The sequence below is a fragment of the Alexandromys fortis genome, unplaced genomic scaffold, assembly GCF_014885135.2.
Source record: "Alexandromys fortis isolate MF-2015 unplaced genomic scaffold, M_Fortis_MF-2015_v1.1 scaffold_149, whole genome shotgun sequence".
In the NCBI taxonomy this organism is placed as follows: Eukaryota; Metazoa; Chordata; class Mammalia; order Rodentia; family Cricetidae; genus Alexandromys; species Alexandromys fortis.
The window spans coordinates 1,549,022-1,563,910 of NW_026068025.1; the positions used below are offsets into that span (position 1 = coordinate 1,549,022).

Below are 14,889 nucleotides of genomic sequence, written 5' to 3' on the forward strand. Positions count from 1 at the left end.
GAGGGAAGAAAAGCCAGACAGTGCTGGAGGTACCAGCACCACACTGGAGAGCCTGAGCAGAGCTCTGTCAGAGCAGCACTGTACCGGCCCCACACACTGACGGAATACCGAAAGAACTCCACCAAATACAGCACCTCAGTCTTTTTATTTTCTCTCAAGACAGGGTTACTCTGTGTAGACCAGGCTGTCCTGGAACTTGCTGTGTGTACCAGACTGGCCTCAAATTCAGAGATCCGCCTGCCTCTGCCCCCCCCCCCCCCCCCCGAGTGCTGGGATTAAAGGTGTAAGCCTCCACCACCCAGCAAACCAGCATTTTCAAAAAACAGGCTGGGGAAACTGGCTATCCATATGTAGAAGAATGAAACTCAATCTTTATCTTTCACCCTGCACAAAAATCAGTTGAAAACAGATCAGAGACCTTCAAGTAAGACCTGAAACAAAGAAACTGCTAGTGAACAGCTTAGCAGGCATACTTCAAGAAACAGTCACGGGCAAGGAGTTTTAATTAATTACAAATATTTACAAATGAGAATGCATGAAATTTAAAACATTTCTGCACAGCAAATGAAACAATAATCAGAGCAAAGAGACAGCCCCCAAAATGGGAGAAAATCTTTGCCAACTATATACACCTTATAGGGAATTAATTAATCTTGAATAGACAAGTAAATAAACAAACAACAAAGGGACAAATCATCAAAATGACTTGAATGGATGGTTCTTTTTTTTGTCTGTTTGTTTGTTTGTTTGTTTGTTTGTTTGTTTTTTTCCCGAGACAGGGTTTCTCTGTGGCTTTGGAGCCTGTCCTGGAACTAGCTCTGTAGACCAGGCTGGTCTCGAACTCACAGAGATCCGCCTGCCTCTGCCTCCCAAGTGCTGGGATTAAAGGCATGCACCACCATTGCCCGGCCTGAATGGAAGGTTCTTAAAGAAAAACTTTTAGCAACCAATAATCGCATGAATAAATGTTTAACATATTTAACTGCGAGAGAAACAAATTAAAACTCCATTGAGATTCCATCTCACCTGAGTCAGAATGACTATTGTTGAGAAAATAAACAGGGCCAATGAGATGGCTCCATGTGTAAAGGCTCTTGTTGTGCACACTGGCAAATTAAGTTCAACTCCTGAGACCCACCTGAAGGAGCAAGGGTGGGTCTCACACACAAAGTTGTGCTCACTGTGGAATGTGTGTGTGCATCACACACAATACTAATACAATTTAAAATTAAAAGAAACAAAAATGCTACAAAGGTTGGGATGGGGCGGGAGCCCTTAAATGCTGTTGGTAGGAACGTAAACTAGTCTACATGGATCAGTAGTTCCTCACTATCAGAAACTAGAACGTCCACATGATTCAGCCCTCTGCCATCACAGTGGGTTCCAAAAGGCATGTTGCTGGTCTTGGTCTTCCCTTAGGCAAATGTTTGGAAGTCAGGGGTTCTCACTCCTGTGGTTCTAACAAGTCTCACACATGAAAATATCCTGTCAAACATGCATGAAGAAGTCGAGGCAGAGGATGGCCACTCTGCTAATCAGCCTCATCTAGAGAAGAAGCACAGACTTCTGCAGGAGAGCTGTGAAGAAATGGCTCGGACTGGAGTTAAAGAGAGGCTCCACCGTTCTTGCGGAGGACCAGGGTAGGGTTACCAGTACCTACATCTGGTGGGCACCAAGTACTCAGTAAGCAGCTAACAACCACTTGTAACTCCAGCTCTAGAGGATCCAGCTCTTCTGGACTCCCCACACTTTTATCCAATGACCACACAGAGATACATATACACACACATGATGAAAAAAAAAAACTTAAAGACTCAAACCTCTTATTTCCTATCTCCAACTTGAAACACAGTTGCTTAACCTGAATTCTTGGCTCCTGAGCCAAAGGACTGAGGAGACAGGAATGGGCCCCAAACCAGGGGTTATACAGTAAATTGGCTGCTGGTTTTGTGTGTCAACTTGACACAAGCTAGAGACACCAGAGAGAAAGATGCCTCAATTGAAGAAATGCCTCCATAAGATCTAGCTGTAAGGCATTTTCTCAATTAGTGATCAATGTGGGAGGGTCCAGTCATGGTGGGAGGGGCAGTGCCTGGACTGGTGGTCCTTGGTTTGATAACAAAGCAGGCTGAGTAAGCCAGTAAGCAGCATTTCTCCATTGTCTCTACATTAGCTCCTGCCTCCAGGGTCCTGCCTAGTTTGAGTTCCTGTCCTGGCTTCCTTCAGTGATGAATAGCAATGTGGAAGTGTAAGCCAAATAAACCCTCTCCTCCCCAGCTTGGTCTTTGGTCATGACATTTTGTCGCAGCACTAGAAACCCTAACTAAGACGTATAATATGTGCAATTTCCAACAGGGATGCAGACTTTATAAATACAGCATTTGAGCAGCTATCTGCTTGGATAGGCTGGGCTGAAGAAAGTAGGCAACTTAATGGCTAGACAAGACTGATTGCCTCTCTGCAGGGTCTGCTCTTTGTCATCCCAGGCTGACAAGCTGTAGCTTCTCTCTACGTGCTCTCTTTGATCTTGTCTTGGATTTCCATGAGAAAAACAGGCACTGCCCTGGAGGATGGTGTATTTCTGCCTGACAGAATGTTATAGCATTCCCAGATTATGGGTGGAGGGCAATCAGATAGTAGGCAGGCTCTGGTTAAACTGAAAATCCCTTCCCAAGAGCTATGCTTCATGAAGTGCTACCTGAGAACAAAAGAGAAGCCTTGCGTTCTGCTGATCTGAGGGAGAAGCGTCAGAGTAAAGAATCACTGTCAGGTTGGAGGAACCACAAAATTTAAAGGAGCCACCAAAGGCTGAAGGAACAACTACTGAGTCAAAGGCCACAATCGGGGAGGCAGGATCAAGGGAAACGTGGATGTGAGAGGTACCAAGCTCCAGGAGCTCTCGGTAGAAAGGTGGGGCCCCACGGGGCACTCTCAAGGCCACCGACACCCTGATCAGACTCCTGTGAGCCCTTCTTTCCTACAGTGGGGAGCTCTTCAGTGGTTCTCAAACAGCTGGGAATTAAGACTCCAGCTACAGCTGTTCTCCTGAAGACACACCCTCGGCAACCATTACTACCGACTGCAGTCACTCAATCGCCCGTGTTTCTCTAGCTTAGAGGCTGCGGCATAAGGACTCAGTGAGCCAGGAACAGTCAAAAGGAGTTGTGCAATGATCAGATCACTGGATCCTCATCAGAGTCTGCCTATTGATTGCTCTAGACTACACCCACTATATATGAATTATTTATTCCTCTAATCTCTACTATAACTTTATGAGATGGGCACTATTGGCAAATCATTTTTATATGTGATGAAACTGAGGTACAATGAGATGGAACACACTCAGGGCTGTATAAGTGAGTGGTGACAGAAGCTTCTCGCCCAGGTAGATGGCACCAGGCTCCACAGCCCTTAATTCACACTGCCATGCTTCCTGTGCACCTGATACACATGCTGTTCTCCAGCCCAGAGGTTCTACCTTCCTCCCTGCATCCACCTGCCTCAGCGTGCTAAAATCCATGTAGACTGTACGAGTCTATTGAAGTGTCACCTCCTTCAAAAAGGCTTTGCTTCAGACAGCCCCCAGGCTGGCTGGGAGTCACCACATATGTCTGTCTCTGTAGCTATATGCAGTTTCTCTTGCTGTCTCTCTGTCTCTGTCTCAGTCCTTGTCAGGCTGTGTTATGATTATATTTACATACTTGCATTCCTCATCAGACTGCCTTGGGGACTTCATTAATTCTTTACACACCTTAAAACATTTATTAAGAGCTGATTATGGAGCTGAGATGTGGCTCAATTGGTAGAGTGCTTACCTAGCATACATGAAGCCCCTGGGTTTGATCCCCACCACTGCATAAACCAGGTGGGATGGTGCACACTTGTAATCCCAATACTCAGGAGGTAATGCAGGAGGATCAGAAATTAAAGGTCTATATAGCAGGTTTGAGGTCAGCCTCAGATACATGAGACCACACACACACACAAAGACAGACGAGAAACAGAGAGAATAAGAGGGCGGGAGGGAAAGAGAGAGGGAGAGAGGGAGAAAGAGATTATGTATAAACTGTGTTGTGGGAGAGATAAAATAGTGAGTGTAACAGATGGAATTCCTGTCCTCATGAAGTGTACAGACTTGTAGGTTGTGGGGCAAGACAGCCACTAAAAGACATCACAAAGTATAATGCCACATATGACAAGTCAAGAAGGAAGGGGCAAGAGGAGGGAAAGTTATGCTGAGACCCAGTAACTGATGGGAATCACTTAGTAACAGGGAGACTGGCTGAAGAAACATGAGGAGCAATATTGAGAAGCCCTCAGCCAGGAGCAGGAAGGAAGGAAGGAGAGAGACAGAGAGACACAGAGAGAGAGACAGACAGACAGACACACAGAGAGAGATAACATGCATGTTTTGTTTTATCTTTCCCCCAGGTGAGAGATTTCAGGAGACACTTTACAATAGAGGCAAGCACAGAAACTCTTTAAGAATCACCAGACTGCCATTCCGACACACATGAACGAGAGGTTAGACCACGGAAACACATAATCTAATCTTCTGTGAGCTGTAACTGAGAAAGCATGTCCCCGTGTCTCATCCTGTGAAAGGGACTTTAGTTTTTTAGAAAGAAGAAGACCCCAGAGTTCTTGGACTTTCTGCCCTCGGTGAACATCAGATATTTGACTGGGGACAGAAATGTTGAGAATTCAAGGAGCTAAAAGAAAAATTAACGAGGATGAAGGGCCTGAAAAGGGGCTGCAAAAGTGTGTGATTAAGGGTTTTATGCTAAAAATTTAAGAATGCTCTGGAAGGCTTGCTAGCGAGCAAGTCACTTGCTGAAACCTGTGTCAGGAACTGCATGGGAGGTGGAGGGAAGAAGCAAATGCATTTTGCAGGGAACAGTGCAGAAGAGACGCCAACCTGAGCCATTCTTTGAGCCTGCTTCCTATACTCCCTCTGCACCATGTGACCACCTGGATTGCTTCTCATGCTAGCCTGAGTCCAAGTCAGTCCAGAAGCCAAGCTCAAAGCACTTCTTCCTCAGAGACGGCCATACTGTGCACAGGCCGGCAGTAGCCCCCAGCAATCCTAGAGGAGCCCTACTGGGTGGGTGACATGTTTGTCTAAGCTCAGCTCTAGATCTGTTCTCTGCCTGTTCCACCTCAGATCCACCCTTCTGCTTATAGGGCCCAAACCTTGGTGTTATCCTTAACATTTTGCTCACATCCCACATCAGCAAATTCTATTAGCTTTAATTCTGAATCTCACCAGGATCTAATGACGCCTCCCACATATTTTCCACCATTCCCGTCCAATTTACCATTAATCCACAACAGGGTGACTGTAAGAAACCCCTACTGGTCGATTTGCTCTGTCTTTGGCCTGCCCTAGTGAGCACACTCTGAACATGGGATGACCAAAATTAATGCTAGACCATGCCACCCCTCTGTCCAGATCCTTCCCACAGTGCTTAGCCCACCTGATCAGCTCATGTGGTTTGTCTTGTTCACACCCCCGTCTGGCAGCTCCCCAATGGGAGGAATTGTGTCTTGCTCACCGGTGTGCCCTCCTTACTTACAACTGTGTCTGCAGAAGGCAGGCACTCTGTAAGGATCTGCCGAATAAAGGCTGGACTGACTGAGAGGACTAGAGAGTAGATAACAGCACCGACACACCGCCTAGGCTGCCTCAATCCCAGCTGTTCTCCTGACACTCTGGAGTTGAAAAGAGCATAAAGAGAGCAAATGGTGCGGCCAAATCCCTAAGTCAGACGAGCCTGGAAGAAGTACAAATAGAGTGGAGCTACAGAGAAGGAAGATACAGTACACAATAATACCAAGACCCAACGCATCAGTGCAGAAAGGCAAGAGGGCAAGCTGCAGGTTAAGTCTGCCCACACTAGACATGCTCAGCTACTCTGAGCCATGGGTGCCCCTCTGCCACTGCTTTGTCTGATTACACTCTGGGTCTTCTTCCATGATGCCCTAGAATGCAACCCAGGGCACGGACAGTCCTCGTGTCTGCAACACGGAAGCAGGGTCTTAGGAGGAGTGGGGAGGGGTAATGATTAATACAGGTAGCCAAACAGCTCCATTTCTACCCATGACCTGAAGCAGATATGGAGAGACGTCATTTCTCTAAGTGGAGCACTGCCACTGGGGACACGGGGGAGGGTTGAGTGGGAAGGAAAAAGACAAATCACTGAATTTCAGTTTATTAAGGCCAAATTAAACATATTGAAAATAATAGTAGTAATTAAAATAAAACAAACAAACCTACCAGAGTTGAACCCACCACACTGAACCCTGGCAAGCTATGTATGACATCCTGCCCAAACTGAGAAGTTCTCCAGGAAAACATACCCTTCTTCTGTCTCATTGATGATGTCACAGATCTCCATGTTCAGTGTCCAGTCCTCGCTCTGCAGGGAGCCATCCGTGGCCTTTTCTGTGAAATTGGAAAGACACTGCTTTATATTTCTCCTAGAATAGGGAGCCCTCGCAGGAAAAGGAAAGAGACTAGAAGCAGCATCTCTAGGGCTGCTGCTTTCACAAGAGAACATCCAGGAGCAGCCTGAGCCTAAGCACCAAGGTTGTCTAGTCTCCAGATCCCGTATCTAGGAGGTCTGCGCCTCTAGAGCCCACAGATTCCAGAGTCAAACCACTGAGCTAGAATATGGGCTCCATCATTTACTAGTCGTGTAACTCTAGGCAAGTTAATTAACCCGAATGTGCCAAACCTAGTTAAAACTTTAGCATACAGCCTATCAAAATGGCTTAATATGTGTAAACCCTTAGAATACAGCTCAGCACACAGCCGGTTCTCTATAGATATCTGCTATTATAATTATGAAAAATCAACTGCAGTGGTTAAAACTGCATCTCAGAAGAGAAGGAAGAAGGGAGAATTCAGTAAGCTGCTGTGGGTATGACATCATAGTTTGGATCTTAATCCCCCCTCCCTCTATCCAAAAAAAAACCTGAGGCTAAGAGCTTAATTGCAGGTCTCTGGAGCCACTGGGAGGTGGTGGAGCCTGTAGGAGGCTGAGCTGTGTAAAAGGTAGTTAGGTCATTAGGAACATGCTCTTGGAGAGGATTTGGGGAACTCTTAGCTTCCTGGATGCCATAATGAGCAGTTTTGCTCACCCACGTATTTCCCACCAACAAAGCCAATTGACCTTGAACTGACACCATTTGTTACAATGATGCAAAGCTCGCTAAATGAAACACATGGTGTCAGTCCCTGACATGTGACAACCTTTTGATCATTTCATGGAGAAACAAAGATCCTGGTATTGAAAGAATGGCTCTTGGGGCTGGAGGGATGGTAGTTAAAGGCACTGGCTGCTCTTCTAGAGAACCCCGGTTCCATTCTCAACATCCTCACGGCACATCACGAACATCTGCAACTCCAGTTCCAGTAAATCAGATGGCTTCCTCTGACCTCCCTGCGCATGAGGCATGCACATGGTACACAGACACACATGCAGACAAAACACAGTAAAGTAATTGTTTTAAAAATGGCTTTCCATATGCAAAAAGATACTTTCTTTCTTTGTTAAAAAAGATTTGTTTATTTTCTGTATGAGTGCCCTATTTGCATGCCTGTATGCCAGCAGAGGGCATCAGATCACACTAGAGAAGGTTGTGAGCCACTTGGTGGTTGCTGGGAATAGGACTCAGGACGGCTGGAAGAGCAGCAGCCATGCTCTTAATCACTGAGTCATCTCTCCAGTCCCCATACGTTTCTTCTACCACGTTAACTCTAAACTTATTAAAGATGTGAACAAAAGTGCTGAAAACTTTGAAAAACTCTTAGAAAAAAGTAGGGGAAAGTTCCATGACACATAATTTGACAATGATTTCATGGATCTAATGAATGGCACTAATGGCACAGGCAACAAAAAGAAAAAATAAAGAAAGTAGACTAATAAATATTAAAGACTTGTGGGGCTAGAGGTGTAGCTGTGGCAGAGCTCAGTGGCAGGTAACCACCTTCCACAGGCCCTGGCTGTGATCTCAGCACAACAAACCTGCCTCCCCCATGCATTAAAGACAAACAACAGAGTGAAAAGGCAACCTATAGAATGAGAGAAGTCTTTGAAAAATCATACATATAATAAAATATAAATGCTCAGAATATATGGGGGCCTATAACTCAATAACATTACTACATAAATTCTGAGAAAAGTGCCAGACATGAGAGTATATGCTTATTATCCTAAGGAGGCTGAAGCATGAGTTTGAAGCCAGCTTGGGATATAGAATCTCAAATAAATAACAACAAGAACAAAAAAAAAAAATGGAGGAAAGAATCCAAATTGGAACTTATCCGAAGAAATATATTTATATTAGGGAAATACAGATCAAAACTGCAATAAATCAGTTGTGGTAAATACTGATGAAGATGAGGCAACAAGATTATGAGTTAGAGACTGTCCTGGGCTGTGTATCACTGGACTAGAGACATAGTTCATGATAAAAAAAAGTTTGCCTAGTGTTTTGTGAGACTCTGGGTCTAGTCCCTAAGACTGTTACAACAACAAAAACCTCTACAATGAGATATCATTTCATACTCACAGGGGAAGAATTTTTTTTTAGATTTTATCTTTTTGTTGTTGTTGTTGTTTTTTAGTACTTTGCCTACATGAATGACTTTGTACCAAATGCATGCAGTGCCTGAGCATCAGATGCCCTGCAACTAGAGTTACAGATGGTTGTTAGGTACCATATGGGTGCTGGGAATTGAGCACTAGTTCTCTGGAGGTGCAGTCTGTGTTCTTAACAATCACTGGGTCCTCTCTTCATCCTGACTAATATTTTAAAAATATAAAATAATAAGTATTGGTAAAGATGTGGAGAAATTGGAACCCTTCTCTATTGAGAATGTAAAATAGTACAGATATTATGTGAATCCTCAAAAAACTAAGTATAAAACCCATAAATTTTGCTTTGGGTACTTCCTTTCACAGAGGCATGTGTATACTCATGTTCACAGCAGAATTACCTCAACATTCTAAAGGTGAAAGCTTAATAGGTGCCCACCCACATACTAATGAATAAACAAAATACACACACAACAAACTCATCAACCTCACAAAGGAAATTCTGGTGCTACATCAGTGAGCCTTGAAGCCATTGTTCTGAGTGAAAGAAGCCAGGTTCAAAGGACAAATGATGTAAGATTCCACTCCTGTGAGAGATCTAGGGTAGTCACCATCACAGTCAGAAAACAGAGTGGGCCTGCTAGGGACTGAGGAGAGACGGGGACTTGTGTTCAGTAAGAACAGAGTTTCTGTTGGGGAAGATGAAAGAGGTTTGAGATGGATGGTGGTGGTTGCACAACGGCATGCACTTAATGCCATAGAACCGTACGCTCAAAATGGTTAGAATGGTACATTTTGTTACACACACACGTAAAACAACTTTTAAAAAGTCATTCAAGCTGGGCACTGGTGACACACACCTTTATCTTAGCACTCAAGAGGCAGGGGCAGGTGGATCTCCGAGTTTGAGGTCAGCCGGGTCTATAGAGAGAGTTCCAGAAGAGTCAGGGACACAGAGAGACCCTGTTCTGAAAAAACAGGAAAAAAAGAAATGACCCAGGGGCTGGAGAAAGGGCTCAGTGGTTAAGAGCATATTGCGGTTTGAGTAAGAATGTTTAGTCACAGGGGGTGGGAGTATTTCAGAAGGATTAGGAGGTGTGACCTTATTGGAGGAAGTCACTGGGGGTGGCTTTGAGGCTTCACAGGCCCCACTAGGGACAGGATCTCTCTGTTGGTCTGTGAATCAGAACACGGCTCTCTGCTTCCAGCAACATGTGTGCCACTATGCTCCCCACCATGATAATGGTCTACACCTCCAAAATTGTAAGCAAGGGCACAGTTAGATGCTTTCTTGCCAAGAGCTGTCTTGGTCATGCTGTCTCTTCACAGCAATAGAACATTTGCTAAGACATTTGCTGCTCTTCCAGAGGACCCAAGTTTGGTTCTCAATACCCAGGTCAGGCAGCTCACAATTCCCACTTCAGAGAATCCAACGCTCTCTTCTGTCCTCCATGGGCACTGGCACTCACATGCACATATTCGTAACCACCCCCCCCCTCCCCGCCACACACACTCATTTTAAAACACCCAGAAAGGAAGAAAGTAAAGATAGATCAATAGACTCTCTGGTTGGAGAGAATAGAAAGTAAAGATCTCTGGGGTCTGTTAAAAGGGAACATAAGACTCAAAAGACTCGAGCTGAGGAAGAGAACTAGACCCTGGGTTACTTGATGCCTTTTTCCCTCTGGGTTATGAGCCCCACATGGCAAGGAATACTCTTTCACCTTAGTTAGACAGACTCCCTGGTAGGCAGACAGGAAGAGGGATCATGGCTAGGTAATAAGGGTAGAGAATTTTCAAAAGCTCCTACCTCAACCTCCTGATTTAGGACAAAAACCTGGCAGCTTTTGTCTCTCACCAGCAGGCCGCCTGCTGATACAGCCTTCAAGAGGTGGTGGCTCACCCCTTTAATCCCAGGGCTCAGGAGGCAGAGGCAGGCGGGTCTCTGTGAGTCCAAGGCCAGCCTTGCCTATAAGAGCTAGTTCCAGGACAGTCAGGGCTATACAGAGAAACCCTTTCTCAAAAATAAACAAACAAACAAACAAACAAACAAACAAATAAATAACTCAGCCTTTAAAAAGAGACTGAATTTTCGGCTTTCCAAGTCCCCTTGTGCTGCACAGGGGGTCTTTTACTCTCTGGAGTGTATGTCGGCTACATGTGTGTGTTTCCTCACCCACAATAAATGCTTCCTTTAAATGCTGGTTCTGCTCACAGTGCTTGAGATTTCTCTACTGATACCTGTCGCACCTGGGATTTTTCCTGCTGTTTAATTCTTTAGCTGGCAGAGAAAACAAACCTGATCAAGACACATAGACTGTAAAATTACCGCATCACCAGAGTCTAGCATTTGGGAGCTACGCAACACATTTATGTCTGATGAAAGCCTAGAGTCACACTCCCTTCTCCAAGTTAGTAGTTCTCAGCAATGTTTACACATGAGACACACATACCCACAGGTTCTGGTCTGATTGGTGGAGGAACACAGCCACCATTCTGGAAAGCCTCATGAAGGCTAAGGAACCCTGTTGTGGACGGCACCCTTCACTGGTGCTCTCTAGCAGAGCAGTTAGAGGCAGACCTGGCACTTTCCTCTAAGAGTGCAGACTCCCTGCCCTGTATGCAGAGACTGTCACTGTGTGGTGAGGGACATTTGCATCCTCCTCGAAAGCTCCTTGGCACTAGGGTACAGGTATCAAACCACCCAGAGTGACTGGCCACCCTCTGTTAGCACCCAGACTGTCAATGTAGGTGTCTTAACCATTCCCTTCTCCTTAGCTTCCAAAATGGTGTGTGGCACACTTCAGGCCCTTGCCAATCTTGAGAAAAGGCATTTGGGCCATGTGGCTTTACTTAGCCTTCAAGTACAGAAAGGACTGTGTGCAGCCTGGTCAGAGAGTGCTTTCTGAACCTTCTGCTGGTTCTGCTACCCTCCTTTTGTCTTTGTTTTTGCTTTGTTGGTTTTTCAAAACAGGGTTTCTCTGTGAAGCCCTAGCTGTCCTAGAACTCACTTTGTAGACCATGTTGGCCTCCAACTCAGAAATCCACCTACCTCCCCATCACAAGTACTGGGACTAAAGGTGTGTACCACCTCGCTTGGTTGCTGCCTTCCTTTTAAGGGAAAGGTACAGACAGAGGCTGTAGAAAGGCATAACCCATAAGGCAGGGCTAAAGAGTTAAGTTTGTCCTTTTGTCTCTTCAGTGGAAATGGAACTCCTACAGTTAACATTCACAAAGAATGTCAGGAAGCTGAAGCAGGAGGCAACAGCAACTGTGTGAAACACCTGCTTTACAGAGGCTACTCCTACCTCACTGATAGTAACAATAATCCAGAAAGTTCACTACATATTACTGGACCTATTACCCAATGCACTTCCTACCCATCGACATTCCGTTTTCTTCTTTCTCCAAGCTGGCCTGGAGTGCCCTGAATGCTATTTCTTTGTTCTGATCACTCTGGGCTACTGCCCATACTTGCTGACTGGAGAGATAATTTGGCTGTTTTCTTCCCCAGACTCACCAAAAGAATGTCGCTGAATGCAAAATACTAAACCAGTACTCCTTTGCCTTCTAGTGTTGGCGCCTCTGCAGTCTGTATATTTAGCATCCAAGTGTAGATATGGCAGCCAAGAAACCAACCCACTGTGAGCGCCTCAGCAGGGCTGGCTGCCTCAGGACTGGATGTATGGGAGGGGTGGGTAGGCAAGAAAGCCATGCTCCAGAGAGTAAGAACACTGCTGTCAGGGGCGGGGCTTGAGGGAATCCTGGCCCAGGTCATTCCTGGCTAAAGGTAGTCTTTTCTGAATGAAGCAAATGCTACGGCAACAATATTAGGATGAAATAGTGGAATATGTATCTGATTGCCTTATTCTATTCCTTCCAGCTCCTGGCCATTAGCATAACACTGGGAAATTCAACATTTTGCAACCACAGTCACTGTTGTATGAGTCTCTAACCATCCTAGCTCACGGCTGGCAAGAAGATTTGCCCGTTGCTCCCTGGAGCACTGGGTTTCTACCACAGTATCAAGTTTTATTTTTAGGATTTGAAAATTTATGTGTCAAAAGAAATGAACTTTGCTTCCCTCTGGCTTGGAGACCAGATTAAATAAAGGAGGCCCCATTGAGTGGCCTCAGTCCCAGAATCAATCAGATACAACTTTGTTCCCATGTGATGGAAATTCTTTCATGAAAAGAAAAATAAGAATTGATTGAGCTGCTTTGTCAGCCTTGATTCCCTCGTGGCTTCAGCAGGTGTGGCTTTCCGGAGAAGCAAGAATAAAGAAGTATAATTTTGGGTTGGTTCCTTATAATCAAAGTATCATTTCACTGGAAAACTCAAAATTCCAGTAATTGAAATAAACGTGCTGACCCTGAGAATAAGTTGCCATGCCTTTGAATACCTTGCTGGTATTATTAGAGGAAGGGAGAGGGTGAAAATAAGGTTAATGGATTCTGCCACTAAACCAAACTTAGAAATGATGTTTCATTGATTTAGCATTTCCTCTATAGTGCCTCCCACTCTGTGTCCCTTGTGGCTTTACCAAAGGGTAACCTTGGTGTGTATAGCCCAAGTTCTGTGAAGCGCTGAAATGGCTCCGCCCAGGTAGCCACTCTCCTGGTTTGGAAAGGTGAAAAGTACAGTCTCACAGTCAGGTCCCTTGCTTCCGGAAGAGCCTCCTGCGAGGGTAAAGCCACAGCTGTGCCTCTTCGGTGTGTGACCCCAGAGTGAGGTGCTGGGACACCTCGGGAAAACCTGGCTGTTCACATCATTTCACGGTGAGGCTTTATGAACTGACATTGCTCTGCCTCTGAGGAGCCCTGGGCTGCAGTATCCTGTTGTCCCAGAACTACCTAGGAACTGAGGTCTCTATGTCTCAAGAGCCTCTGCCTTCACTGTCTTCTCTAGCTCAGAAGGATGGGGGAGCCTCAGACTACTCTTTCTGGTGCCAGTCTACCTGTCTTCACCAGCTCCTTCCTACAAGGCTCTGATTTCCTTGCCAGGCTCCCTTGACTGCTTCTGGGCCTTGAAGTCTCTTTCCTACACATATGATATGGGTAGAGCAGGGCAGGCAGGGCACCACAGGGGCCCATCTGGCTCTTAATCTTACTGATGCTAAAGTACTTTTTCATCCATTCCTCATCTTATATACAAGGCTCCAACACTGCCTGTGCAATCTGTGGACCCTGGTTAAGACTGTCCCAAGCGCCTATGTGTTCTGAGCTTTGTCTGGTGGTGAAGGGTTTATTGGTACACTGCATGATGAAAAGATGGAGATATTCTTTTTTTGTTTTTTTGTTTTTTTTGGGGGGGGGGTGTCTCTGTTGCCCTGGCTGTCCTAAAACTCACTCTGCGGATCAGGCTGGCCTCAAACTCACAGAGATCCACCTGCCTCTGTCTCCTGAGTGCTGGGATTAAAGGAGTGCATCACCACTCCCCAGTGGAGAGACTCCTTTTGGAAAAAATTAGTAATAACCAAAACTGCTGCAGGAGCACATTCTGCTCCTTCAGCCAATAGCCTTTAAGATACCAGCCCACTGGGGCGTGGCACCTTAAAAAGCAGCGGGAACCATGCTCCTGCACGCTCTCTCTCTTGCTTCTGGCTCTCATTCTGGCTGCTAGCTAGACTCTCTGTTTCCTGTCTGCTACGAGAGGACTGTTGTTTGGGATGGTGATCTGTAAGTTTTTCCCCTTAAATAAATAACCCTTTTTATTATCCATAATTCTTAACTGGTGTGGGATTGTTTTGCAGCTTCACAAAACAATTTCTCTTTGTAGCCTAGTGAATACAGCTGTGCAAATGTTTTAGGAACAGGCAAATATATCCGTGCAAATGTGCTTTCACTGCTAGTAAGTGTACCTTTGACTTGGACTTGAGAATTCTAACACTATATAAAAAACAAGGCCACTTCCTATTTACACAGGGGCAGCTTATCTATCATTTGAATTTGGTTTGATTTCTTTTGCTGTGATAAAACAGTGACCATCACCAACTTGGGGAAAAAAGGTTTATCTTAGCTTATATCTTTCAGGTCACACTCCACCACTGAGGGAAGTCGGGACAGGAACTCGAGGCAGGAACCTAGAGGCAGGAGCTGAAGCAGATGTCATGGAAGAACACTGATTACTGGTTTGCTCCTCGTGGCTTGCTCAGCCTGCTTTCTTATACCCAGGCCCACCTGCCCAGGTGTGGCACCACCCACAGTGAACTGGGCCCTCCCTCATCAATCATTAATTAAGAAAATGCCTGATCTGTGGGTTCCCGCTCCTCCAATGACTGACCAAG

At 45.5% G+C, this 14,889-nt stretch overlaps 1 protein-coding gene across 9 annotated transcripts in view; it reads right to left on the minus strand.

Annotated features, from left to right (window-relative positions):
* The window catches only part of Tom1l2 (target of myb1 like 2 membrane trafficking protein), a 125,124-nt gene that overhangs the window by 46,892 nt on the left and 63,343 nt on the right, over positions 1-14,889 (minus strand). For all 9 annotated transcript variants that reach the window (XR_007595623.1, XR_007595622.1, XR_007595621.1 and 6 more), the window contains exon 2: positions 6,361-6,445. Coding sequence is in view for 5 of the 9 variants with exons in the window: in XM_050163558.1 (XP_050019515.1) it covers positions 6,361-6,445 (85 nt within the window). In the remaining 4 variants the exon portion in view is untranslated. The remainder of the gene's footprint in view (positions 1-6,360; positions 6,446-14,889) is intronic.